Here is a 26933-nt window from a genome sequence, read left to right as displayed (position 1 = left end):
TCACAAAGCAATACCTTTACTACCAAAGACTATGAATTTTGACTGAATTACAAGAACATAAAAAATTCTTCAACCTTAACTGCTAGAAGTTCGTATTTACTACGTCAAAGAAACTAGGAGCAAAAAAAAAATCAGAGATATAAACACAAAACAAGCAATATTTTTTAAAATAAAGATATGAAAAATAAACACAAACTGAAGGTGTTTCAGCCTGCTATGATAAACAGATTAAAAACATATTCAAGTTGTGGTTAGAGACAGACTTTTTTTTCCTACCATACACAGAACAGCTCTTTCAAAATACCAATAAACATGTGCTCAATTTAAAGCTGGTACCCCTGTGAGCTAGTTACCCACGCATTTTTCAAGCTAGTCTCCAGATATAAGCAGCAGCATTCACAGAAATTATCCTGAATTCTTTGGATATCAAATGCATTTCAAAACACTGCAAAACCAGTCCAGTTACGTATTTTTGCTGGACGCTCAGACCTGACTGGGAGCAGGTTCTGACCAGACACCTGTGGAATGCTCCAGCAGCAGACAGTACAAGACAAGAAATTCCCTGAAGTGGCAAGGAACATTGCTATTATATCTGTGTATACAGGTAAGTATCTTGATTTAGAAGAGATCATTCTTTTGTCTCAGGAAGACAAAAGTGCCTGGCAAGCCTGCAGTGTCCTGAGGACGTCAAACAGAGTAACTACTGCTCCACCAATGCTGCAATTCAACAACACTACTGCTTCAAATCACCCCTCTGCAAAAGTGTTCAAAAGCAAACACCAGCTTCCCTCCAAACACTTAAAAATGCATTGACTCCACAGTCCCCAAAAGCAAAACACATATTACAGACAACATTTTAAAAATTAAACAACAATCGATGTGGCACAGAAGGCTGGAAACAAAATCTTGTCTCTGCTCTGTCTCCAATACATCAGTTAAAAGTCTGCCTCCTAGCAGCTCTACAGATCACATCACTGCTATTTATTTCATTCTCTGGTTACCTCTACCACTGGCATTTGATCCGGTTCATTAAAATCTGGCATATCAGCATACCTGAGGAACAGAGCTGGACAGGAAGAACACTGACTGAACAAGGATCTAGGGAAGTCGTGCTGTTCTCGTGACATGCTCACAACATTAGTCAAGACATTCCACTTCCTACACCCACATTTTCTCTCCCATTCTTGGTATGTTCAAACAGATGCAGCAGTTACCAAGTAAATATCCTCACATCGATGCAGACCCTGCATCTTGCAGTAACTGATGATTATCCTAAGAGTTTTGTGATTCCACCTTGTTATGCACTCTGTTCTATTCAATTTCCTTGTCTCCACCATTTTAAAAGATTAAACTGAATTAATTTACATATTTTGGGGCTGTGTTTTTTCAGGGATGAATTATGAAATAGTTCCCCTAGGATTAAGCTAAACGATATATTCAGGTTTCTGAGCAGGCTGTACTGTGAATTTGCTGCACTCTGATGTCATCCCACCCCTCACCTTCAAAAGTACCTCTAAATGGCCACCAAAGCTCTAGGCCAACCATCCAGTGGTATCAAAATCTACTGCCATGCAGAAGTCCTGTTATATGGCAGTAGGACCCAGAATACTTCAGAAGCAGCATTCCCCATCACTGGGAGTAGCAAAACCTAACTGACAAAATGCATCTAGCACCCATAGTACCTAACAGAGGGTTTTAAGTAAGTAACATAAGTCCTGAGTACTGAGAACCCCTACCAGAATAAATATTCAGGAAAGCCATCTTCAAAATGTATTATATTCAAAAGAGACCCTGGAACCCATTGACCATATGGGAAGGAATCCTTGCAAATTCCTTGCAATAGGAAAGCAAGTAGTACAACCAGGAAAGGTACAGTCCCTATATGTGAGATCCTCTGTCTCACCTTCTATAAAAGAAGTGCTATTTAAACTTTTGTGTATTTAATGACACGATCCACACCCATTCAACAGGCACACCAGGAAAAATGCCTTTTTCTGAAGCTCTTACAATTCACCAGCAACCCATTCTGAACACCAGAACAAAAATGATGTTGTAAGCTACTGAAACTAAGAGAAACTAGGCAAAGAAGGTATAAATATACAACACAATGCAGTGGTACTGGTTTTAAACTAACAGCAATAGGTGTTCCTGATTTATGAGGTCCAGTGTCATGCGACAGGCTTGAAAAGTTCCTCCACCACAGAGAAGTCCCACTGAACTTTAAGTATACCTTATTTGATACAGCCCCTGAATGCCAAATACACACCATACAACAAAGAGATATATTAAAAAAAAATTTTATCACAAAAAGATGAAATCTCCATTAGAAAGAAAACAATGTGACGGCTAATGAATTTAGGTTAAAAAAACAGTGACAAAAGCTATATTCAGGATGATTTCTTTTGCATTTAAGATTACCAGTATTTCTTTTTGTTCATTAACTCTTCTTCTCTTAGTTTTTCCCTTGCATAAAACATATACAAATAACATTTCATAAAAGTTACCTCTAACTTGTTACCATATTTTCAGTTACTAAATTATCTCCCTTGCAGCTATTAGCAGCCATATCTGACAAGTACCTGTTCTTCAGAAGTACTCAAGTGTTATGACTACGTGTAAAATCCATAAAGCCAGCATAATATGAGCTTATATTTTGCAGCTTCACCTCGGCTTTTTTTTTTTTTAACTGCAACACACTGGCCATAATTCAGCCAAAAGAACTGAGTGCATGGAAGATTTACAAACTGAGACTCAACACTATTACTGATAGTAAAGCATAGGAAAAAAAGGGTGACAGTGACCAACAGGAACCGAAATTAAATCAAATACTTCAGAAAGTGAATAACTATACTGACTGATGCGATGTCTGGACAAGAAAAAGATGCTGTAGATGTTCAAAACCAGTAATGTCCTTGATTTACAATCCGAACATCACATGAGAGACAAGATCACTCTCCAGACAGTTGTTACTTAACTCGTGCCAGAAGATGATAATTTCATTGCAAAGCAAACCGCGATTCTTGGATTCCTTCCAAGAATTTCAAAGCGAGAAGGGCACACGATTCATGCGTACAGAGCACCTTCCAATAAACCTCCTAACTTATAAAGTTCTCAGGTGCACACACACAGCGTTACCAGCTCAACAGGAGCGCCCGAACATCTCCCCAGGTCCGGGCTCCACGCAGCCCGCAGCGCACCCAGGAGCGCTGCCCGGGCACGGGCCGGGCACAGCCGCCAGCTCCGCCGCCTCTCCGCGGGCTCCGCGGTGCGGGGTAGAGCCCCGAGCCCGCCCTGGGCCGCGCTCCCCCGGGTCGGAGCAGCCCCGCGGCTCCCGCTCTGCTTTGTCATCCCCCGCCGCAGCGGGCGACGCGCTCCGCGCCGCCGGAGCCGCTCCCGCAGCCCCGCTCCGACCGCGCCGCCGGGACCCGCGCGAGCGCCCGCGGGCTCCGCTCGCCCCACACGGCACCTCCCGGCCGCGGGACCGGCGCGGAGCGACCCGCGGCTGCGCGCCGGGATCCGCCGGGATCTCCGTCCCGACTTCCATCCGCGGGGTGAGGGTGACCCCGGGGAGCGGTGCCGGGCAGCGGCGGCTCCTCGCAACTTGCCTTGGGTTTGTACAGCCACTTTCTGAACCTGTTCATCATCACCGCGGCCGCTGACACACCGCTGCCGCTGCCGCCGCCGCTGCCACGGGGGCTGCCGGCTCCTCACCCGCGCCGCTCAGAGGACAGGAGCGACCCGTGCCCCTCGCCGGGAGGCTTCTCCGGGTTGTGTTCTCCCCCCGCTCCGCCGCCGCCGCCTCCTTCCGCGGAGCGGCCGCCGGGCGCTCCCGTCAGCGCAGGGACCGTCCGGCGGCTCCGCGCGCTCCGCGCCGCCCCGACCGCCCCCAAAACATTGCGCGGCCGGCGGCAGCGCCACCCCAGCGCGCATGTGCGACACCTCCCCCGCGCCCTCCCCTCCCCACCCAATCGGGGGGCGGCCCGGGGCGGGCCCTCGCAGTCGCCCCGCCCACCCCGCTGCTCATTTGCGTAACACGCGAAGGGGGCGGGGAGACTGCGTACCGCGCAGGCCACGCCCCGGCGACCGCCTTGTTGCAGTGGATGCCGGGAGTTGTAGTTTTCTCGCAGGGCGCTCTGCGCGCGTCCGCTCTGGGATCGCAGGCCCTGTCTGCGCCCGCCGGCGCTGCCGCTCCCCGGCAACCGGCGGGTCACCGACCGCTGGCTGCCCGTGAGCGGAAACACCGGGGAGGCGCGGAACGAGTTCCTTGGCAACGGCGGCAAACAACCGCCGCCATCTTGTCTCCCTGATCCTGTAGTTCCGCGCACCCAGTCGCGCCGTTTCGCTACACTGAGGAGGGCTCGCGAAAGGACTACAGCTCCCAGCAGCCCCCGCGCCCTTTGGCAACGGCGCGCGCGGGGTCCGTCCGGCAGGAGAGACCGCGCCGGGGTACGGACGGCACGCGCCCGGAGGGGGCAACTGGGAGCGGGATCGGGAGCGCCGGGAACAGCCAGGGACGGGAACCGGAGCGGCGGAGCAAGGCAGATGTGGCCGTACGTGACACCTCCGGAAAGAAAGCAATTCCCGGTGAAAGTGGCGGGTGCCCTGGCCAGGCTCGTGACTCCTTCGCTCCTTTATTTTCATATAACCATAGAATCACCGAATGGTTTGGGTTGAAAGAAACCTTAAAGTTCATCTATTTCCAACCCCCTGCCATGGGCAGGGACACCTTCCACTAAGCCGGGATGCTCAGAGCCCCATCCAACCTGGCCTCGAACACTGTCAGGGATGGGGCATCCACAACTTCTCTGCCCATCCTGTGCCAGTGCCTCACCACCCTCACGGGGAAGAATTTCTCCCTAATATCTAATCTAAATCTACCTTCTTTCAGTGTTCATATTTATTAAGTCTTTATAAGTACAATAGAAAAGATCAAGGGGCCTGTGTTACACTGTGGACAGGGTTGCTGGGCATTGCTCCCTGAAATTCTGGGCAAGTAGCCAGCCTTGGTGTCCATTTGCTAGCCCACCTCATAAATATAACACAACGTATTTGCAGAAGGTTTTGTACAATATGTATTTAATTTTAAAGTTATACAAGATAATAGATAAAAAATACCATGTCATGTTAAGGAAAACAGTTGCAGTAGGTATGCAAAACATTGAAATATAGGAAAATTAAAATTAGGATCCTCAAAGTGAACATTTTCCATCTGATCTGTCTGAATTTTGAAGGGAGGTTTAGTTCAGCTGTTTTTAATTATGACACCTTTCATCAGAGGAAATTCAATCTCAGTCTTTCTAGGCCAGGAACATAGGAGCAGATGTAAAACCTGAAAGAACCTTTCAGGTCATTGAAACCAATCCCTACAACTGTGGCCAGTCTTATCCTATGTAATTGCTTTCAAAATATCTCCTGGCTCCACTCTAAAATAAGGTTAAGTCAGGTTCTCACCTCCTTTAACTGAAATCTACAGCTGATAATGGAAGAAAATTTCTACCATTTTATACACAGTATAAATTTGTATCATTTTTGTACATAGTAATTAGAGTATTTTTCTAACCAACTGTGTGGAAATTAGGTGCATAACATACCGAAAACTTTATTCCTGATGTGTATGTTTTAAAACAGTGGCAATAATAATAGCAGCTTCTTTAATTAGAAGTGGGGTTCTTTCTGTTAAGAACCTGTGTGTGTCCAGAGATCTGAAGGCATTACTATACATCGTAGTTTCCACATTCCAGTTTTTGGGTTTAATTATTGTTATTTGCGGGGAGGGGTGAATATCAGAGCATGAGAGCTCAAATTTCTTACTGCCATGCCAGAAGAAAAAGCATTTGTTACTGGTAGAGGTGTTGGAGCCTGAATTATGATTCAGCTTGAAGTACAGAGATATTTCTCTCTGGCTCATCCAAAATCCCTTGTAAGAACCTTGGCAAGTTCTTACTTGAGAAACAAATGATTCTCAAAGGAGCAGAGTAACAGTGATTCCCCTGCACAGTAGTTCCTCTTTCTGTGTTTGTCATCCCTTGTCACGATCCAGCCCTGTTTTGCTGAACCTTTTTTTTTTATTTGGACATTTTTTCTTGATCATAACAGGTACCTAAAAGGCTAAATTGAACATAATCACAGACAAACTCTTTTTTTCAGTGCCTTGAGATTAGTAATGAAAAGTGCTATTTAGGCAATTATTACTGAGTAAGATAGCGCTGAAAGGCAGAGTACAATACCACTGTGTCTGGAAATGTTATGATAATATTTTAAAGCAAGAAATGAATTATGTTTACCACTGTGGGAATGAATCATCTTGATCAAACATTCTTTTCTGACATCAAAATACAATGATATTTAAAATACAAGAACTATTTTCAAAAATCCATTTTTATTTTCACCATGGAAAGTTACTTTTGTGCTCATTTTTTTCCCATTGCTAAACCAGATTAATGACTTTCAGGCCTGATAATTGCTGTCATTGGTCTTTCATACACAACAACATGTGCATGTGTAGGAACAAATGTATTATAGATCTTGTCATCTGAACATTAAAGTCGAGGTAACCAGTCCTACATATTCTCAGACATATGGGTAAGACATCATTTGAGATAGACAAAACCAGTCATTTCATAAACAAAGCATCAAACATAACAAGTACTCAACTGCTGTGCCTTCAGAAACCTTGGCAGTGGCCCAGCCCACTGAAGAGCTGTGATCACGGCCCAGCCTGCTGACCAACAGTCATTGCTTCCTTATAATTCCTCTCTGTTCCTATTCTTTTGTTGTTTTTGAAAAACAGGCTGTTGACAGCAACATGTGATGAGATTTAAGACTAAAATTTTGTTTTCTGTTGCATTTCACTGGGAAGAGCAGTGTGTTAAATAGGACCTGTATGCACACAGGCAAATATCCATGTTTTTCTCTGTATCGTCTTTAATTATGTTTTGTCAAATAACCTGGTGCAGTAACCATTTATCCTTAAGGTATTTTGAGATACTTACAATATGTAATTATGTCTTCTATTTTTTTAATGTTTGTACTGTGTTTTCATTTCTCCTGTCAGCTGTTCTGACTGTGATCTTGAAAGCCTGACCTAAATGTTCTCTTCTACATTACTGCAGTGTAACTTCTATATGAGCTTATCACCATGCATTATGCCACAACTGAAGGAGGCATGAAAAAGTAATGATTTTCTGTATTTATAGGATTCTCCATGGTGAAGATGGTCAGCCATAGAGAACTTATTGCACTAATAGTGCAACAGCTTAACAAGTTTAACCCTGAAAATCAGAGCATGGAGGATTTCTTGAATGAATCAGCTATGATGTTGCAGGTATATTAAGTTTCAGTTCATCTTACATGGTTTACTTTGTTATTATGTGATTTTAAATGTAATGGTATCTATTTTCTAACATGTTGTTTTACCTTTCATTAATTACTCTTACAGTGACATTTTTCGTTCATGAGTAAAGTCCAAATTTCTTAAGGTTATCACCAGAAAACAAGGCAGTAAAGATCAGAGGGGTTGAGAAACTGCTTGGATAGCAACAATAAAAAAAAAAAAAAAAAAAAAAGGGAAAGCAACAACCTTCTAAAATTGATCAGGTAGTGATAGAGAAAACTTCTGTCCCACTTCTGACTAAGCTGTTTTGTAGTTTCTTATTCCTTTCTTCCTTCCAAGTACAAGTTTCTGGCAGCAACACCCATTTGCATGTACAAATGCAGTTCAGAAGCTGAGTCACAGGGTCAGGTATTCTTGCTATGAGGACATAAGTGACCACCAGAACAGTGGCATAGGACAGTGACAATAAATCAGCTACCAAATTCTAATTTAATACTGCAAGTAACCAGACCATGATTTGCTATTTTGTATCTGTTCTGGCTGAAGCAGTTCCCATCCTTTCCTGACCGTAGTCTGTCATCTCTTCCCATCTCTTTGTCCTCAGTGTCACCCTGACTTGTGCTGAGGCAGCAGGTGCATTGAATCAGCTTTAGCAAATCACTAAGGGAAGACAGTAATATTGTTTAGATTGCTATTGTGTGCCGTGTGTTATCAAATGGCATTGTTGGAGGCCTGATTCCGCACCGCCATGTAGCTCCAGTGCTCATTTCCAGCTCTGACAATAAGGTATAAACCACTGCTATTCCAGTTAGATAGTATTTTGTATTGATTTTGCATAAATACAAATGACTACAAGAATATAAAATCCTTCTTTTTCACACTGTGGAGGTGTGATATGAAAGCCAGGGCCTGAGCAGTGGCTCCACACCCATTCCCCGGGTGCTTGCCTTCTGAAACAGTTGCCACTCAGACGCCTATTTTCCATCCCTGCCCTCCTGCCTTGTAGTACTGGCATAACTCTTCGTGTATTCATATCCTGAATTACATCGAGGGACTGATCCAGTTACAAAATAATCATTTTTCACTGGGCAGAGAGCAGGTAAATTCAGCTACCACTGCTGCCAAAATAAATACCTATAAAAATGAGTCTTCAGATCATTGTTCTTCTCAGCCCAGGAAAGGTGATACAAAGAAAAAAGAAGCAGTAACTCCATTAGAGAAATATGAATCTGAAGTTTCATAATAAACCCTTTCAGAAGGGGAAGGACAGGAAGGATAGCTGAGGCCAAAGGCAAGGCCAAAATCTTTCTCTGGGCTAATTTCAGGTCACTTACTACATAGGATTTATCAAAGAAAGTAAAAAGTAAGATCTATGTTTATATAAAATTCAGTTTTGTTTCAGTACCCAATGGGTGATTAAAATTCATCATGAAAAATGAACTTCTTTCTTTTCTGTTTCATAAGAGACATATGATCCTAAAAATATTGCAGCATTTTTGTACACATGATTTCCAGGCTTGGTCACTTACCAATTAGCCAATATTAATTAACCCATGCAGAAACTTCTTCAGTTTGTATCCTGATTAACACCCTGGCTCTAAATCACAGCCTAGATTCATGCCTGTTTGTCTCATGACAGCAACACGACAAATAGCAAACCTCATGTTGTCTACTGACTAGAGAAAAATCAGGAGAGTCAGATTCTAAGAGACCAAATCTAAGTCATTACAAGACACAGCTCTATATTTATTTATGTTCTGACTTAGGTATGCAGTATATCACACTTGACTTTTCTACAAGTTACAATCTTCTGTTCTATGAAACTCTTTTAATTGGTTAATAGTTTTCCATCCCCTTAAAGTGCAGTCAGATTCCAGTCATTGTTAACACTGTATGTTTAATTCCTAATGTATATCTTTATTGTATTTGGATAGTTTAGAGTCTTTATGTCTTCTAATGTGATATCTGAGGTGTCTTGTTTAGTTCTTTCATAACTTGTTGATGACGTCCATAAAATATCCTCCTTAGCCAATTGTTCACCTGACTGGGGATGTTCCTGGTGAAACCAACAATTTTGGGCTATATTATTTCCCTCAAAATAAAAACACAGTACATACAAGTCATTCCAGAACATGTTCAAGAGAGTTCAGCACCCCAGTAGGGTTGCAGGAGCCACTGTGATGCCAGTCTTGTCAAGTGCCACATCCTCAAAATAAGTACCTCTGACAGCCACGCATGGTCACCTGAACTGCAAGGAGCCAAAGACACTTTGCAGAGCAAAACCTCTGTCAGAATAAAGTAGATTTTAAGAGCAATATATGTAGGAACTGATTGAAATTAAACAAAATTACTTCTTTGGAAATCTAGTAAGGGAAATGAGAGGATGGGCTTCCTTGGCTGATCAGGAATGGGTAAGGCTTCAATAAAGAGTAAGAAATTAAAGGCAGAATGGAACTGAGTTGTGAAGCATCTTGACAGGCAGCTTCAGTTTTATGTGCTAGAATCAACTGTGAGATGGTAGGTGGAGTAAGTGGGTCAAATCAATGGACTAGCAGGATGAACTCAACAGTAGCATTCCAGATGGTTGATTTACTAAAATGGGATTAGTTAAACCCACAAAAGAGACACTTATTTCAATAAAGTATAAAATTCTGAGACACTACCTTAGATTTTTTTAGCTATGAAGTGATAGCAAAATACTATTTGAAACATTTTGTTCAAAAGGAGCAAAAATGTGCACATAAACTGGTGATGATATCCTGGAGAGTAATCTGCATGAAAAATGACCTCTGGAGTTATGGGCTTGACAGACAGGCAGGGTGGCAATAGAACCAATTATTGAAGAAAGAAGTAGCATGAGAGTGCTGAAGTTTTGTCTTTGCAGTGTTGAAATTAAACTGACAACAACGACAAGGAAGTGTCACAGAGAGAGGCCAGCATCCTAGACTGAAGTTTATAAAGGGTTCTTATTTGTCTACATGATAAATGGGAATATGTTATGAAAGGAAGTTGGATGCAGTCCTGTGGGAGGGAGTCTGGAAGGTGCAATCTCTCTTGATCCAAATATCCCTGTCAGCCGTTTACGAGCGGCATAAGACCATTCTTGTGGGAATCCTTGCAAATTAAAGCAGTAAAAATAGCTGGTGATCCGAGGCACAGGAAAAGAAGTGGAAGTGGGCAAACAATTTCATTTTAAAATGAATGGCTTTGCAATATAAATGTATAAAAAAAGAAAGAAGCATGAAATAAATTGGGTTGAAGCCATCAGGTTGAAACTATACTTGCTTTGCAAATGATGGTAAGAAGGAATTCATAGATTTCCATATTAGATCTTTTACTAAGTATACAATCAGTCATCGTTGAATATTCTGGTCAAAATCTGACAGGTTTCTTTTGGTTTCACTGTGCTACTGCAAAAATGACATAGTTCAGACCATAGTCAATCTTCAGCAAGATTTTATTTTTAATTTCTAGATGCACATAAGGTTACGTAAATAATTAAAACAAAAGTCAAAATACATGATTATGTGAAATAATATATTTTGGTATTTCATAAAGGCTGTGTAGAATTTTTTTTATGTTGAGAGTACACAATGGCTGTACAGTAGAGGTTTGGAATACTCTGGTAGCCAAATATTGGATGGATGTCAAAGAAAGATATGAGTTCTGTTCTATGCTCATCTTTCTACCTCTGTCCTTTTTCTTGCCCTCAAGTTTACTTGCCCAGGTCTCTTTATTTAACCTGTCCCAGTTCCATCTCTTCAAGTGGTTGATTTCATTACTATTGTCACTGTGCAGCAAGTCCCACTCACCTCTTTGGTCTCATTCTACTCACCTCAAAGTTCTTGCACATTCAGTTCCAATCTCTACCTAAATCAAATGAAAAATCTCTCTCTCTCTTCAAACTGAAGCCTACAAGAGGCAGATGCCACAGAGAAGAAAAGGTGAGACAGGCTCTCTTCCTTCAGTTCGAGCTCCCAGACTGACCCAGCATGGCTTGTCCCAGGCTCACCCCGTATTGTAGTGAAAGCTCTGCTTGCCCTGGGCTGGGCATGGCAAGGGCAAACAGAATGGAGCTTACTGCTACAGTTTAAATTCACACCAAATACATGCAAATGGCTATTTTTCACTTGGCAAAATGTGCATGGATTTTCTTAAGAAAACCAGAAGCCAAAATTTGTTGACCTCTGCTGTGACTGCTGACCTCTGTGTGCCGCTTTGAAAATACATCCCAAGCTCTTTTCCTGCATTTGGTTTGAAACTACTTAATATTTCCAAATTGTTAGGTAAAAACCTGAAAATTTGACAACTTCCTGTCAAAAATCAGTTACATGTATGACACCATGTGAGCTGCTCTCAATTTGTTCCTCTCAAATAACATGGGAGGTTATCCAATAACTTCAGCAGAAGCAGAATCAATCTCTTGATTATTATTTTAACTTCTTAATGCATCTTTATAATTTTATTCAAATATCAGTGTTCGACCTGAGCATATTCTCTCAGTGTAGGAAATCTCGTTTCAAGCTTTTAGACAGAAATCCCCTTGAAAAACATTTGGCTGTACAGTCTGCTTCCAAGTATATTCCAGAGGGACTGCCCAAAGTCAGAACCATTACCCTGTACGTGCCTTGGTGTACATGAGATAAGTAGTCTGCCATCTTTATTTGTAGGAAATGATGGCATTAGATACTGCTCTCCAGAGGTATGGTTTCTCCTAGCTGTATGTGGGATTTAGCTTTACACAGCCCATTTACAGCAGCTATGGCTGCACTTCTAATCCCTGTGTGCCGCTTTGAAAAAGCACCCATCTTTCCCTGCATTTTTGTAATTGAGGTAGATAAAGCAGATACCACATCAAATAACCACTGGGATACATTTTTCACTTGTTGCAGTTTGCAACCACTCAGTGTTTCAATATACAAATAGGTGATCAGAAAATTAGTGCTAAAGGAAAAGAAAGTGATGTTAAAGAAAGGTAAACTATTACTGAGACAGTAGTTCAGGTCTGTCTGAACCACTGTGTGTATAAAGACAGAATGTTTTTTTGGTGTGATGGAAATGTATAAACAAACTGCTGAGTGCCAGGTAGTTGTCAGTGTTTAAAACCAAGGTGTCAAGAGAGAGCATAATCTCTACAAGGCCACTCAGGAAGCAAGAAAGACATGTTCTAATCTCAGTTCCTATCTTCCAACTCCTAGTTTAGACTTCTGTATAAAAGTGGAGGTCAGAAAACGCACTCATTATTAGCCTCTTGTTTTTAGAGAAAAAGAGATGAAATATAGAAGGATTTTTAATTATTGAATAATGGGAGATGAATAACACAGTTTCCTCTAATTAGAATGTTATGATCAATATCAGTCGAGAGGTGTTAAACTCCATACATTTTGTTTCTGCTACATGTAAACTTTACATCATAAAAGGAATTTCTGTTTATTGTTCTCAGTGAATGATCAGACTTTATTTTCTTCCAGGAAGAAAACTACACTTTGAGTCGTAATTTAGTTTTTACAGTCTTCTTGTTTATTTTATTGTAATTTACAATGTTTATAAAATAATATTGGACTTGTTTTTCGCTATAACAACTATAAATAACAATAAATAAAACTATAGATTCATTAGCAATATGATGGATGATTCCTAATTGCAACAAACAAGCCCTCACCTTCAATCACGAAGAATCATATTATTCCCTCAAACCACCTAAAATCAAGTAAGTCCAGTTAAATTTTTTTGCTTCAATATTGTGACTTGTTGCTATTAAAACAGAATTCAATTTTAATTATCCTGAATAACACGTTAACTGAAAATAACTCCTAAGTCTGTCTCAGATCTTTAAATTATTATATATCCACATTCAAATTTATATCTGTTCCTGTTGTTCTTCATTTGAATGGCCAGATTACTTCTCCTTGTTTATCTTCCTAAATGCTTTTTAATACTCCTTTTATCAGACTGATGCCATCCAGATAATATTTTCATTCTTGTGTACTAAACCCCCTTCTTTTTATTAAGCATTCTTCACTTAAATCTGTCAAAAATTATCTATATCCAAAGTGATCTTTCATCCAGTGCACGTTGTACATAAGGATATCATTTCATCAGACCATTTCTAGAAATGGACTGCATCTGTTCATTTTGAAAAAAGATTACATTTTTTACCTAACTGAAGCATTGTTCTTCCTTTTGACTGTTAGAATCAAGCTTTTGCTATGATAACAAGAGACAGATTTTAACACAGGAGTTATCATGCAATGTTTGTGCCTTTCTCTATGCAAATAACTCACTTTATTTTCAGTGGAATCATCTGCTTCAATTAGAGTTGCAGGATCAGACCCATCATATTGACCTTCCTACATACATCCCAGCTACAGAAAAGCTTATTTCTGTAAAACCAGAACTGCCACCCCAATTCACTGTTCTGCTCCTTTATCCTTCTCATGTTGACAGCAAGATAAGCCTGTTTATGAGCTTCCCATTTCACAAGAACATGGTGTGATTTGGCACAACTCTTCATAGTTCTCATTTGTGCTGGTTCAGCTGTGTCTCACACATGCCCACTCAACTAATTTTACTCAATTGTGAGTAAAATTCCCAAATGTCAAAAGTCATAGATTTCATTTTAAATATGAAGACAATGTAATGCAAGAATGATAGCTTTGGTGAACAAAAATCCTATTAAATTATAGAAGTATAATTTGTATTATTAGTTACTGACATAAATGCAGATTAGGATTTTCTAAGGAAATGATGGAATCTGAGTTTTCTGTAGTGTTCTAGGATTTAATATTAAGTACAAGGGAAAATAATGTTAACTGTACCTCTTAGTACAGCATTGGTCAGCACTGTCTGCTGAAGATGAAAAACACTAGCTTGTGACTGCGACATACACTGTGAATAGTAGAAGCAGGATATTTTCCTACTTATATCCAAAGATCCCAGGGTTTTTTTCCCACTGACTTCAGAAAGAAAGAAGACTGGGTTCTGGTGACTGATTCAAACTCTGGTGACGTCAGTAGGAATATTTTCTTTCATTTTCACAGCATTTTGATTAGACCCTTGGAGAGGACTAGCACTCATATCTGTAGCACTCTAAGCTAATCAGACTGTATCTTCAAAATGTGCACATTCTGCCTAGAAGAAGACAAGTTCACTACACACTATTGCACAGTTCTCTGAGGAGGTGAAAGCTATTTTATCTTTTCATCAAATATTATCTTCTTTCTAAAATGTTTGTTTCACCTAAACTATATCCTTAGCCTGAGAAGTCTCAAACAGAGCATGGCTGATACATCTTTCTTTTTTTCTCTCCAGAGAGAAGAGCTTTTCCTTCTCTCCTTTTTTGATCTCTCTGCCCCTTTCAAACAGGTCCCCCTGTAACCAACCTTATTACGATACCCTCACGGTGGCAAAGCTTGTCTTTTGCAGATATTTCTCCATTTAATTCATGCTATTTCTTGTACTAACCCATGTTGGAAGTTGTTTGTGTTCAAAGCCCTTCTTACACAGTCTCTTCTCTCCTTGAGGAAATTTGACTGATTTCCAGCTACAGCTGTGAGTCAGAGAGCAGGAAAAATTGTCCATGGAAGCAGGCTACAGGTATTAGGGTTTTCCCAAAAGGGGGAGGTAACACCAATCAGCACATAATTAGACAAGAATCACATTTTTTTCCTTGGGATCATTCAGGATAAATTCAGGCAGAATCCTTTTTTTTACAACTTAAAGACTTAATAATCAGAAAAAGCTGAAATTCAATGCCATAGAGAGAACGCTGTTAGATATTTGTATCTGTTCAAGGTCTGTTTTGTCTTCTGATATTTTTAATATTCAATGTAACAGAAGATGATCACTACCTGTGTTACGTTCACCCAAAATAATCTGGCCTTCCTTATGTTGAAGGGCTCACACATACTTGCAAACTTAGCTAACTGCTAGTTGTTCCAGAGAAATATGTGATTAAAGTATACTTGAAAAGGTAAATAGTTGCTCTGATGGACAGAATAAATGCTCACAAATTAGTGTTTATTAATTCTTGTTGGTACCAATGACTTAGTGTGTTGCCTGGGGCAAATCTCTCACTTGCTCCATGCCATAATTCCTGCATGTACAAAATGATATTAGCCAAAAGTAATCTCATTAAATACAATAAATGCTAGTAAAGTGTTTTGAAAACCTCATACGAAAGGTTTAAGATATAAACATACAATCTGTCATACTGTAACATTTCAGGATCACTTGACCCACTCTGAAATACATCTCACTGATATGAAGCGCAGCACAAAGCCCCACAGAAAGAATGCATTTAGGAATTAGTGCTAGAAATTACACCTATCCAACGTGTTACTTTTCCAAAACCTTTATTATTTCAGATATACTGATAAACTGTAAATATCCTTGATGAAATTTGTAGAGGACACAGTGCACTTTCTATGCAGAGAGTATCCTAACTGTTTAAAAGCACTGGCTCAGGTTTTGATTCACTAGATTATCTGCAGGGCTTAACCAACAACTGGCTCACCTTTGGGATTTCCCATCCAAGTGCTCCTCCTGCCCAGTCTTGTTTAGTTGATTGAGTAGTGATATCACTTCCTTAGGTGGTGACACAGCTTCAGGCTGCTCAACTATTCTTGTTTTGTACATGTAGAAACAGAACATTAGTACCTTCTGTGGCTGAAAACAGATTCAACTGATTATGTTTCATGACAAGACTTTTGGCCTGTGGTCCCCAGAGCTGCCAATCAGTACTGATGTTGTGAGGCACAGCTGTTCCCAGGCTGCACTTCTTGTCACCCTGTTGCTTGTCTCAAGGCCATGTAGTGGTTATGTACATTCTTGCTCAAGGTGTAAGCAAGATCGAGAACTTCTGTGTTCATCCTAACACTTTTCACTGACTTGTTAACTCAGAGCAGTAGAGTAAATGTTGGCAGACAATTACATTTTTATGCCGTAGTCTCTATTGTACAGCAGATGATTTGTGCCCAAATCATCTGCTGTACAATAGAGACTACGGCATAAAAATGGTGTTCTGTTTTCACCTGTTTATCTACTTTTGGTCACCTCTCCAAAGTACATTTGAAAAGCACAGGTTTGCCATAGCACTTTATATCAAAGTACACAGAACATGAATGCAAAGATTCTAATCTAATAAAGATCTTGAAAACAACTGAAATTTTAGCTTTCTAGCAGAGATGGTTGAGAGAGTTTTTGTTGGGCTTATTTCCAAGAGGCTTGGCCAGTTTTACGATGGACTTTCTGTTTATTACCAGAGTGACTATGTTCTGCAGTTTCTCCATGAACAATGCCATTTGCTCAAGGAGAGCAATTGTTTTAGATTGAAAATGTCACAATCCTGCTTTCACTGGAACAGCATCCTCTCTCACCTTGCCATTCAGTTATTTAGGTTTGCTTTTGCCTTTTGTGGTGAATTCTTAGAGATCTCATATCAAATATGAGATATAGATACATTTAATCATTCAGTGGGGGCTTACATTTATGGTTTTTCTTTGTTAGTTTTATGAAAGAACTTCCATAAATCTTCATCTATAAAAGGTATTTTTGGAATTAACTTTGTGACTCACAAAAACCCTCAGTGCTTAGCAAGATGGAGTCCATATTTCCCTTTTTTTTTTTTTTTTTTGCATATTTTAATATTTTTTCATTCTTTTTCCTAATTTCTCCTGGTGATGATGCACAAATTAGAAGGAATGAAACCTGGGTTTTGAGCAGGAGTAGTGAAAAAACTTTATGCTTGCTCTGAATGACAACCTGAGAAAATACACTTCAAATTCTTCTGCATAATTTTTTACATTTAAATACTAGAATGGTAATTTTAAAGTTTTGCCTTGTATTTGCTCAATCTCAAAGCCCTGTATACTGTCACACATCAGAAAACTCACAGAGTTCCATCCAGCAGCCTCTAATAATACCCATAAACTAGAAATTAATCACATTAGGGAAATAAAGCAATCAAGAGGGTAGCAGACAGCCTACTGGGCAAGGTGAACATCTCATCTGATATATTATTGCAGTTCAGTTGTTCCCACACCTCAGAGCTCTGGGAGAGATCATACATCAAATGTGGACTACATGTTTTCAGAAGATGCACTTAGCCTTTTTTTCTTGGCTTCTTGTCTAACCTCCTTAAATTGAAGGATCATTATTGTTTGTCATTTTCTCATAGCTCAGCTGGCCATTTCTCCTTCATGTAATAACAAACTGTTCTGGGCCTCAGATTTTATTGCAATGTTTAAAGGTGGTTCATACTAGAAGTTTATCTCGTATAGTAGCAGATATTCCATAGGTTATTTATTATGCTTGAAACTGTCTGTAAAGTTGAGGAGCATTCAGACTTTTTAAAGGGATTATGGGGTAGGACCCAAAAGGCACACAGTGAGCATCTGACTCTCCTGTTCTCTTGGGATACTGCATGAACATTACAAGTGACCAGGAGCATAACAGGATAAGAACCAGTGTGCATTAAAAAGAATCCTGGCACTCACAGGTTTAGCTTAAATTAGTCATATTCTCCAAAGTAGGTTTCAGTAGCAGATAAGAGTCTTTTCAATAGTCTCAGTCTGAGCTTCTCCCCTCAGTTTAGTCTCCCTAAGTAGCACAGACTTCACTGACAAAAAAGAGGTTTCCTGAGAGAACACCAAACGCTTACTGAAACTCTCTCATACTGTTGACTAAGTTAATCATTGCTCATAGCTCAGAGACTTCAGATTTTCTTTGCATCAACTGCTGACATTCACACATCAAGGTCTTTTAATTCAATGCATATGTCAGCAGATAAAATGAACACTTAACAGTGAAGAAAGTTACATTCTACTTAACAAGGGCCATTAGTTTGCTAGGACTGCCCTTATTTGATAGCATTAGAAGGGCAGCAGCCCTACCAAAGGCACTGCTGTTCATTGTTTATGTTTTCCAGTTACTTCAAAATGATTGTACTTTTTGTACACAACTGACATTTTCTTTCCAGAATACATTAATCATTATTAATTTTGTATCTCTATAGACTCTTAATGTGACAGAAGAAAAATTTGTATTGGATACACTAGAAGGATGCACAGAATATAAATCCATATTGGATGTAGTAGTCAATGCTTTTTATGCTCAGGATGGGAGATATTGCCCAATTTCTGAGCGTAATCTCTATTTAGGTAAGTTGTCTTTACAATACCAAATGTGTTTACCACAAAACTTCAAAAAATATCATTTTACTAGTGTAGGTCTTGGTATTATATTACATTGGAAGCATTGTCATTGTGCCTAGTGCAGTGTGAAGTACAGGACTTTTTCCAATGTCCTTATGATGTGAAGTCTAAAACCTGCAATTGTTATTTAGTCCGAACTCTCACAAGTGTTAACTGGAATTTTACCTAAGAAAGTCAGGTAAGACACAGGTGGAAAATAGCATCCATGTCTGGAAGAAACATCTTGGAAGTTTAACTATCCATTTCAAAAATGTTCTTCAGTGATTTCCTTTTATTCTCTATGCAACCCAATACCTCTGCCATTCAGATACAAAACTGTGTAGCAAAGCTCTGTGTGCTGTGTTCCTCAGCACGTCTCACAGTATGCAGACACAATTGTCTCTATCCATACCTGTATTTCTTCATTACTGACCATCACAGTGACATAAGTAGACTTCTGTCTGTCTCTGGGAGTGAAGTCAACTATTTTCATTTTATTAGTTACTTTGTTAGAATCAGTTATGATGTAACTAGATCTGATAGTATGAGCTAGTTAATTAGGGTAGTTACTACTCCCAAAGTTATTTCTAGTATTGAGAAGTACATGAAAAATTAAGTAAAAAACATATTTTATACTATTTATTTAATATACACATGCTGAGGTTGATTTATTAAGTCCTTAAGTAGGTTGGAATCACAAATACCCCGTCACTGGTTCTATAAGTCAGACAAGTTCTGAATCTTTGTGGGTATATTTAAAAGTTAATTTAATTCAAAGCAGTTGAAAAATACAAAGAAACTTATTGAATATAAATATGTCTACATTTTGTGTTTTAAAAGCTACTACATTTTATGGCAATTCTGGTTGCTTCTGTCACAATCTGAAAAAATACAGAAATCTAAATCAAACAACAAACAAAATGGAACCTAAACTGTCAAGGATAAAATTATTAGTGTATTGAGTTTATTTTGAATGGTAATGCTTCATTGTCTTCATTTCTCCAGTGCCATGTTTTTCATTGTCTGGGGCACATAAATTAAACCTTTAAGCTGAGTGTTGCTATAATTGGATTGTCAGGACTGGTCCACTCAAAAGCCTCCATTAATCACAGGCAGAGGGTAGGCACAGAAAATTTTCCTTTATCAACAAGTTGAAAGTCTAAGGTCATTGGCTTACATTTTTTTAAGCTGCTTGTGATTCCCTTTGCCAAGCTGCAATGACACTTAAATGATCAAAGCTGCTTATAAAGGCTGTTGCTATGTGTGAGCAGATTTGAATTTAATAAAGCTTGTAGGAGATAAATGTATATTCTGCTAAGACTGCTTAAATACGTTGCTGTACTAAAGCACATCAGATTGAAGCCTAAAGATACACTGAGTTGGCTGCAGCACATTGGTCAGAATTTACTGATTTTACCATTACAGTTTGGTGACAGCTAAAACACTGCACTGTAAGTGAAGCTTGATTGATCAAAGTGTGGACAAATGAAAGCTGATACAGGAGCCCATGAACTTTACAGGTCTACTAAAATTTCACAGTACTGACTGTGCTTCTTCCTGTATCATAGAACAGAATCATAAATCCTCTAAGATCATTGAACTGTGTACTAGCCATAGAGGGTGCATGTAAAACTTGATTTTATTCCAATTCAGAATAAAAACAAAGGTCACAACATTTTAGGCAAAATGGTCACTTGGAAAAAAAGCAAAATAAATACTAGAAATATTATATTTTATGTTTAAATTTTTTTTTATCTATAATGTTGTTATGTATAATAAACAATGAATTTGTAACAGAAGAGTAAGAGCTGTCCTCTCCAAAAACATTAATAGCAGAGTATGTTGAAAAATTCACTATCAAAATTGTTTAAAATTAAGGTAACAGTCTAAATCCTACAGTATGTTGAGTATAGGGTATAGGTTTATTAGAACTGCCTGCTGCATTTTAAATGTATGTATCTTTTGATAGTTATCTGTTATCTAGCTACTTTTCAACTAGAAGAGATTGGTCTTCAGCACTTCAGCAGAATTGTGAAATCTTTGGACACTGCAAAAATGCAAAAGGTAACCAAAGTACAAAATATTTTTTTAAATAATTATCTGTTCATTGTGTGTGATTAATCAGATGAGTTTTCTCAACTTTGAGAATAATTTACATGGAGAAATGAGTGTTATTTTCTGTTTAAATTCAGAAATTGAATTAGTATTTTGTTACCACAAAACCCTTCAATTTCTTTACTTACAGCATGATTTTCATACTCAGTCAAAGATCAATTTAAAATGTATTTTATATAATTTGAGAAGTTAGAATAATCACACAATTTATAGTTTATGTAATTTACAGTTGTCCCTCTAAATGGCACAATCACTCTTGCCTCTGCTCACATTCCTCCTTTGACTTTAGACAGAAGATTTTTTTCTATATGCAGTGAATCTATTGAAACTTGCAGTTCCTGCTGTTTAGTGTTCTTCTTCCCCCTGAATAACCCACTGCCACTTTCATTATCAAGCCTATTGTGCTTCCATCACTTTTTCTCCTTCCCAAAAAGCACTGGCTGGCTTGGAGCTATGTATGTATCAATTGCCCCAGTACAGCATGCAACTGACCAAACCACTGCTGCCAAATAAAAAGTGGGACAACAAAATTCTGCCTTTCTGTCCTTTCCTGGAGTAATGAATTTGGGGTTTGCTCCACTATTTGTTTGCTATTTTTCATTATAACTGTAGAAATAGAAATATCCTCTGCTTCTCTTTCAAAATGAAAGTGCTAATTATCTTAAAAGCTATGTTACAAAGAGGAGCAGAGGGATAAACTGAGCAGCAATACCTTCTCATAAGCTCTGTTTTCTCAGGAAAATGGGCTAAAAATTAAATCACTGATGACACAGCATCTATAACCTTTGATCATCCAGATGTTTCAAAGCATAGTCCAAACACACTGTTTGAATAACAAAGACGGAATTAAAGAGATAGGCAAATTTTAATAATTAATACTCAAAAGACTAAGGTTTATCCTTGTAGTGATTACTTTGAATGTTCATGTGGATGGCAGTGTCTCTTTAATGAGTAGAGTTGCTTTGCAGTATATAGGGAGAGGGTAGGTTAGGTTGTCTGGTTTTAGATGGACTTACTATGGAATGCTTATTAATAATTCCATTCAGAGACAAAAATTATATATTTCATTAACAGTTGGAAAAAACAGAGGAGTGGCTGGAAGAATTACCATAATCTGGTAGACAGACAAATCACTCTGTCTAAAATGCTCTCCCAGCCCCTTTTTGGTAAACATCTTAGACACAAGCTACTGGATTGGATGCATCTTGAGCTCATTCAGCTAGCAACACAATTTTCCCACTTCATGCCAGTTATCTCTTGTTGATTCTATTCATCTAGCATTATATAGCTTAAGCATCAGTGCCCTGATGTTCTGGTTTAGATAATGTCTCCTTCCTTATCTGGAATAACTCTTTTCTGATAGGGAAGTGCTGCATATTCCAATGGTGTGCACCTGCTATCATTGTAGCAGGTGTAACTTGGTTTGCTTAAGTATCTTACCAGATCCTCATCACCATGGCACTTAGTTTTTCTTCTCTTGCATTAGAACAGTTTCTTTGTCTCCAAAGTGATGCTAGATTAAATCATTGCACCTGCAGCAGAGGATTTAGAAGCAGCATTCTGTCCCCCCAGCAACAGAGATAAAACAGCAGGAGGCAGATCTGCAGCCCTAGCAACAAAAGTTACCAGAAATTTGGAATCAGGATGTTGACCTCTAGATTTTGCCTGATGACTATTGTGTCTGTGTTTAGTTAAGACACTGAAAAATATTCACATATATTTACCTAGGACAGATTTACTTTAATTAAAAAATAAATTTAGCACATCACAATCTGAGTGGAATTTTCTTCATCATGCAGATGAACCTCATTCAAATGAATAGTCTTCAAGTGAATGAGTTTGACCTGTGTGAGATTTAAGACCTTTCTCATAAAGACCTGTATGATGGAATCCATTCAACACAAAGGCCCAATGTTTCTCTATGTTTGAAGAACGTTCAAATATTTTCATTTAGGCAGAATAACAATGGTACCTCACACATGTTCATCTGCTTGAACAGAAAATCACAAGCTCTCATTCTGTAATATTAAGAATAAATGCAAAAAAATTTTATGGTGATATAATTACAGAACCATAGGATAAAACACAATCTCGTAACTTTAATGTGAATATCCTTTTAAGAAAGTAGCCAAGCCTTGCTAGCTCAAATCTGTTTTTGTATTCTATCATTCTACATACTATTCTTCCATATTTATTTTAAAATTTAAGGATTTGTGTGTTAGAGAAAATACACTGTTGAAAAAAAAAGTTGAAGTAAACAGCTTTGTAATTTCCGAATTGCCTTGTAAAAAATACAAAATACATAGTGTTTTCTTTCTGGCAGTTGAGAATCTGTTGTTTCTGTTTCATGCTTTGATTGCTTCTAAAAGCAGTTCTAAGGAACTGAGATCTTCGGAGGAATATCACTACATAAGGACTGGGCATTGTATAGCTTTTATGATGAGGTGGGAATTGCAGGACAAGATCAGCCTCATGGTGGATGGTGGGTAAAACCAGTCCAGGTTGGGTCAGTAATGTTTCCAGGCAGTGGCTGATCTGTATGGAGAAACAGAACATGCTGTTTCCCGAAGTTTCTTCCTTAACTCAAGAGTCAAAAGCTTATGTCGTGAATATAAGCATTTCAACTCTGCAAATGCCTACATGGGTGTGAAGATAATACGAGATGAGGAAATTTCCCATTTTTAATTTGTTTTCTAGGTGTCTGTACGATCCCACCGTGTAAAAGTGCATTAAGAATATTATGTTCAAATTCTTAAAAGTAAGGTATTAATTCAGCCCACCTGTAAAAATGCATTACAAAACAGTCTTTAATTATACACACTTACCTTACTACAGCCAGAGTATACATTAAAATATAAACATGGGTACAATTCATTGCTGGTGTAATTCCACCACTTCCAGAAGGGAAATAAATCTTGGTTATCATGCTCTGTGAGTCATGAAACTTTTTGAATGTTCAAGACAGAGAAGTAAGCAGAATAATGCTGTTGCCAAAATGACTACCAGGGACTTTGCTAAGGAGACAGAGCCTGGTAACATCCAAATAGAAATCTGAGAGAAGCTCCATTTTGGCTGCTTTAAAAGCAATGACTGCTGACATTGGGTTTTCCACCTGTGTCACATGTGGCCAAAGAGAAAACAGAATCCCCAGAATTGCTAGGGATTTTTCCTAGCAATTCCATTCACAAAACACAAAAGTTTCTGTTGTCAAAAAAATTAAATAAATAAAAGTATGGCTTCATGAGTCTTATTATGCCAATGTTCGCCATCTGTAATAGGGATTATCAAAACTAAGATTGTGGACTTTGGTTTAGGCACACTCCAGTCAGAAATTATGTCCAGTCATCCTGCATTGCCATTTGCAATCCCTGCAGTGCCTGGATGACCATTCCAGGGCTGCATTCCAAGAATTCTCTAGTATGATGTATATTGTGGCATATCCTTACTCTAGCATTTCTCTGGGGACTGTGAGTAAAACAGTACAAAAATATACATCACAGTGTTGACATCCTTTAATGGGAATATGCCAATTAATTATATTTCAATAAAAGAAGAAGCCACATTGTATAGCATTTACTATAGTTTTCAGCTATTCTCTCTGCCCGGTTCCCAGGGAGCTGAAAAGAATTTAATTAATTCAGGTGCAGTGCCAGTGCCACTTCAGGCATCACCTGACATGTTTCTGGGTTTCATGGGTTATCCAGTTTTAGGTAACCAGAAGTCCACCTTGGGTATATTAGACCCTGAAACTCTATTGTAAAATTATACTAAAATCAGTGTATTCCAGTAGTAATTAATTTTGCATAAAACTTTCATTTTACAATGTTTGAAGCAAATTAAAGAGGAATCAACACATCTGTGTTGTAGCCTCTAGTTTATTTTTTTTGCCACAAAAATTTTTTTTAGTATCTATTAGTGTTTTACAAAAGAGAGCTAAAAGACATGGGCTTATTAGTCCACCAGCTAATAAGAACCTAAAAATACTGAGCATCTATGGTTGTAATTACAAGGTAAAATACAAACAAGTTCTTCACCGGTGTTTGTAGTGAAAGCAACTATCTTCTTGTAGTTATATACACCATGTCTTCAACATTCATATTTAAAAGAAACCACTTATTATTAGTTTCTTAGATTCTTCTTCAATGACTTGTATCTGAACACATGGATAAAAGATGAATGGAGTCACTTCTACGACTCAGTGTATGTAAAAGAGAACTGGATTGATCCGCTGCTGAGGTAAGTAGTATTTAAGTAGCCTCTGGCCACCTCAAAGTTTAAAAGCTGGGGAAAGCTTCCCCTGAAAGCTCACATTTCTGTTCAAGTGTTTCTTCTATTGAAGTCACTCAGAGCCCTTCTTGTCTACACAAGTCTTTAGCAAGCCCTTTCACTTAACTAGAGGCAAGGTTCTCTCTCAGAAAAGTACTTTCACAGCTGTTGTATGTTTGCTCCCTGATGCCCCTGAATAGATAAAACATCGTGCTCTGAAAAAAAGTAAAATAGAAGGTTCAAATTATCTTAGAGTCATGCCTCCTCACTCACTTCAACATCTGTATGACATTAAGCATTTGAAAAAATCTTTGACTTCCCTGAGTTTAGCTTTATGCACAGACTTGTTTATACTGATGGTCATAAAATCCCTTCTGGGAAAATCAGATAAGCATATGAGCAAGTCTTCTAAAATTATTATTTATTTACACAGTTACAGCATCATATAACAGCTTAATTGCTCTGAGGTGTATCCACTCGTTGGTTAGGTGGTGATATGGTAGCAACTGCACCCTTGCCAAACTGGAACATTTTCATGTGGAGAAACAGTAGCTCTGCAGCCTACCGGGTCCCTTTTTACTCTCATTTTTACCCAGAACAGATAAATTACACCAATGTGGCTACAGTCACATATCCTTCTCAATGAAGTATAGATTAACCCAGAAGATGGTAAACAATGTTAGACAAAAATCTGCTAAAACAATGTCAGCAGAAATGGAGTTTGCATCTGGTTCTGCCATATCAAAGTACCTAGAATTAATCCTTTCACACTGCATAGTTTATTTTCACTTTAGCAAATGTATATCATAGATTTGGCTTGCACTACTCTGAATTCTGCTGAGTTCTACAGGGACCACAAGGATGTATTTGAAGTTGGAATTTGACTCAAAATATTCCACTGTAGTGATTGTAGTTATAGCAAATGCTTACAATAGTATAAAGATACAGATAGAGAGGTATAGAGATATACATCCATACCCACACAGTTCTTGCACATACACATTCATGCAAGCTGATGCTTAGGCCACTGCTTGTTTCATTAGCACCAAGCTTATTGGAGCTGTCCTTCAGTCAGTTACACTCAGTGCAATGAACCCATGTTTTGCCTGGAAGTGGCAAATGTAAATTATACAAGAATGTTAAAGACCAGATTTGGTTACTGGGTTTGAAACATCCTTCAGGGGTCTGAGGATGCAGTGATGAATTTAGTCAGTTCAGTAGCTGAAATTCTTTTAAATGTGTCTTTGTATTCCTCTTTCTAATATCAGTGAGGTTAATATAAAGGGTCTTACTTATTTTAGTGGAGCTTCATTATTTGCATAAGTTACTTGCAAGCCTCACCCTGTAATGACAGTACTACCTAAGGTAACAGTCATATAAAGAACTTACTGTAAATTTGCATTGTCATCTGCTTTTTAAGTTCTGGGAAAGATCCATTGCATATGTAATGTATAAGGATAGAACATATATAGAGGAAGAAGAACTGGCATGAAGCTGTCACTGTAATTAGACTGTGATACCCTGTTTGTGTTCTACCTTTAATCTGCATCTTCCTGTCAATACTTAAAAGAAGTCTGAACCTTGATGCAAGCCCAAATCCAAACACAGAAATCAAAATCTTCTTGGCTGCCCCTAAGGCTCACTGAGGGTTCATTTGAGAATTCACCAAACTCCTTTCATCTACTTTTTAATTAGAATTGCCTGTGTTTAAGACTGATCTGCATGTGCTCTGTTGGTACATGTGGCAACACTCAGACCACTGTTCATAGTCTCTTCATGTAAGTATGTTAAGTGTGTAATTAATCTATGACAGCTGCTTTTCTGACTCCTAATCTGGTCCTGCCACAAAATGAACTGGCAAGATAGTTGCTTATTCTGTAAAAACTGTGGCTATTTCATCACTAGTAATCTGGATGGATAGCATCTCTCAAGAGGTGAAATAACACAGTGTAGCTAAATCCTGAGTACAGAGCCATAGGTCAGTTTTATTAAAATTGAATGGCACAAAGCATTACAGAATTTGCACC

The 26933-nt window shown here is 38.8% G+C and overlaps 2 protein-coding genes across 11 annotated transcripts in view; one reads left to right on the top strand and one right to left on the bottom strand.

Moving 5' to 3' along the window:
• The window catches only part of ZFYVE28 (zinc finger FYVE-type containing 28), a 150539-nt gene extending 146633 nt beyond the window's left edge, over positions 1-3906 (bottom strand). For 8 of the 9 annotated variants that reach the window (XM_069014601.1, XM_069014602.1, XM_069014603.1 and 5 more), the window contains exon 1: positions 3606-3906. In XM_069014601.1, coding sequence (XP_068870702.1) covers positions 3606-3644 — 39 coding nt within the window. In that variant the 5' untranslated portion in view covers positions 3645-3906. The remainder of the gene's footprint in view (positions 1-3605) is intronic. The other variant, XM_069014605.1, reaches the window with a different exon arrangement.
• Positions 3907-4458: 552 nt separating this feature from the next.
• CFAP99 (cilia and flagella associated protein 99) overlaps positions 4459-26933 on the top strand; it is a 55200-nt gene continuing 32725 nt past the window's right edge. Inside the window, exons 1-5 of one of the 2 annotated variants that reach the window (XM_069014595.1) lie at positions 4459-4550; positions 7197-7324; positions 18348-18492; positions 20495-20589; positions 24764-24876. In XM_069014595.1, the coding sequence (XP_068870696.1) occupies positions 7205-7324; positions 18348-18492; positions 20495-20589; positions 24764-24876 (473 nt within the window). In that variant the 5' untranslated portion in view covers positions 4459-4550; positions 7197-7204. Of the gene's footprint in view, positions 4551-7196; positions 7325-18347; positions 18493-20494; positions 20590-24763; positions 24877-26933 lie in introns of those variants that run through there. The other variant, XM_069014594.1, reaches the window with a different exon arrangement.

The sequence above is a fragment of the Aphelocoma coerulescens genome, chromosome 4 (assembly GCF_041296385.1).
Source record: "Aphelocoma coerulescens isolate FSJ_1873_10779 chromosome 4, UR_Acoe_1.0, whole genome shotgun sequence".
In the NCBI taxonomy this organism is placed as follows: domain Eukaryota; kingdom Metazoa; phylum Chordata; class Aves; order Passeriformes; family Corvidae; genus Aphelocoma; species Aphelocoma coerulescens.
This window is presented reverse-complemented; position numbering and strand designations above follow the sequence as displayed.